The sequence below is a fragment of the Micrasema longulum genome, unplaced genomic scaffold (genome assembly GCF_059751315.1).
Source record: "Micrasema longulum isolate JH-2025_06_02 unplaced genomic scaffold, ASM5975131v1 h1tg003125l, whole genome shotgun sequence".
NCBI classification, from domain to species: Eukaryota; Metazoa; Arthropoda; class Insecta; order Trichoptera; family Brachycentridae; genus Micrasema; species Micrasema longulum.
In genome coordinates, this window is record NW_028280221.1 from 1 (window position 1) to 2,500 (window position 2,500).

The window sequence follows — 2,500 nt, forward strand, 5'->3', positions numbered from 1 at the left end:
TCAGGGCCTTACTTATAACCTGGTATAAAGTTACGTCTCGGCATAGTCGTAGAATGGGAAGGGAATTCCATTCATATTCTACTACTATAATGAGGATAGTATTCTACCACCATGCCTAGACGTAACTTTATACCAAGTTTATGAGAAGGGCCACTTATGTATTTTGTTCTCTTATTCTAGTTATGAAATATCTACTTGTTTTACCAATATACATAGATCTAAAGGCATGAGGTACTCTTTAGGGAATACGTGAGGAAGTTCAGCTTTACAGGACGTTGGATACAAAAAATGTTTTCTTACGCGCGGTAATAATTAGAACATTGAATTATAACATATTGGAAGATTTGAGAGAAAATTATTTCTGAAATTTTAATCTTCTTCTTCTCGGTTAAGATCGATTAATTTAGTATCAGCTAAAAGTTAACTCCTGAGACTTTGGGTTTCAGCTGTTCTTCCCTCTCCTTGGTGGTCTTCCGGGCAGACGGTAAACGGCCGGGATTTCGTGGGCAATGGTATAGGGGATTTTGGAGCTGTCCATTAATGGAATTATTGACGTTATCTCTCCATAATCTATTTACTTTGCACTGAGTATCGCAAATCCGTCTAACTTCGTGACTCTAGATTCTGCCTCTTTTGGGATTTCCCTGCGATTGCCTTTAGTACTTTCATCTCTGACGTTCTGAGCAGTTATTTGGTTTATCTATTTAGTATTTCTAATTAGTTTTTCTACTTGTTTTTCGTATTTTTTATTTTCTCTCTATCTATCCTCGCACGTTTTGTATATCCTAATTATGTTTCCAATAATCATGTGTTCATTGTACTATACGACATTTCTTAGGCATCCAAATATTTACTAACTGAGATGGATATGTTCTCATCATTATTCTAACTTGGCATAGGGCAGCATCATCTGCATGGCATGTGATTTTAATGACCTTATCTCCCTTAGTAGATTCACTACTTTTTTTTTATTCTTAATAGCGTTTTTTTAAAAAGATTTTTTAGAAAAGATTTTAGGCGTATATATTTTTGTGATATATTTAGTTATAAAGGTGCTAAACTTTCTTTGTTGTTCTCAATATGTGTTATTTCTAAATTTTAATATTATTTATGTCCCGAATTGAGTTGTTGTAACTTCTGGGAATGTAATTCAACGTATTATACTTGTAAAATGCCTTGTGTTATATGATTTATAAATAAATAATAAAAATATTACAAAAGAGATGAAGAACAGTTAAGAGAAGGTAATTTGTTATTATTTGACGGACTTATGCAGTCCATTCTATATAGATAGACAATTTCTTGTAATAAATACAGGCACTAATAAAATAAAATACAACTAAATAAAATTAAAGCTAGGACAAAAAAAAAAAAAATTACTACCCCAAGACAAGATCCGGTTTATTCTTGGTGATTTTTAAATCTATAAAGACTTACACCAAAAAAGTCCAGATCTTGTCTCGAGTTTACAATACGATACAATCGGGACATTGGTGCATGCGAGCCATAGTTTGCGCTGTGCTGATCAAGGAACAGCGCATTATTATTTCGCAACTGGCGGATCGGAACATTGAATGCCACTTGTTCCAGTAACGATAACGATGGTACATCAATTAATCCATTCAGTAAATGAAACATAAATATGGAATCAATATTATTTCTAGGTTTTTGTAGACTTGATATTTAAGGATGGGGAGTTGAATCCAGTCCATGTCTACGAAAATTTGGAGAAACTCAAAATATTGTTGATTAAATTATACTGCAAAGTTTCTTGAAAATGTATAAAAAAATAATAAAAACATTTTAATAAAACGAAACACTTAAATTTATAATTTAAAATTCCCGCAAAAACGCTCCATTGCATTGGCCACGCCCCTAATACGTCACGATTAAATTAAATTTTAAAACTAGTTAAAAAAAACAATTTTTCATCGCTACGATTATTTTACATACTAGGCAACCCCTGAAAACAATTCAGTCAGATGAATCTCTTTACAACAATTAAGGTTTTAGCTCTCTGACTTCACTAAAATCAACAAATGGAAGAATTGAAGAAATATGGATGTTCAAACATAGGTAAAATGGTGAATGTTACACAGTGTGTAAAGTGGCCACTTAAACCAGCCAATGACAGGTCATAAGCCCTGTAAATACCTAGACTTCCATACTCCCTTATTTAAGGTATTCTCCATCCCTGTTGTAATTTGTTTATATTCTAATATGATTCTACGCTCCTTCTGGACTATTCTTAATTACATCCCCTATATCATTAAAATCGTAAAATCCGCTCTAAATGTACATTTAATTTTGACGTTATTCCCGACTTGCGAAAATACCCCGTTGATGGTACATTACAACATTGTACAAAAGACAATAAAGTAACTTGTCGATTTGATCTACGAAGTGTCAAGACCTGACCCAGTGCGTGTGTTTGTGGCTCGGTGACCCAACAGTATCGAGATATCAGAGAGTCATGTGCGAAGGATAGGCGCCCAGAATG

The 2,500-nt window shown here is 33.5% G+C and overlaps 1 protein-coding gene across 1 annotated transcript in view; it reads left to right on the plus strand.

Moving 5' to 3' along the window:
* Nucleotides 1-2,375: 2,375 nt before the first annotated feature.
* Nucleotides 2,376-2,500, plus strand: part of LOC148271078 (filamin-B-like) — a gene marked incomplete at its 3' end in the record, with an annotated part of 49,658 nt that continues 49,533 nt past the window's right edge. The window contains 1 exon segment of the mRNA XM_088241866.1: nucleotides 2,376-2,500. This exon segment is cut by the window's right edge and continues 142 nt beyond it. Coding sequence (XP_088097992.1) covers nucleotides 2,498-2,500 — 3 coding nt within the window.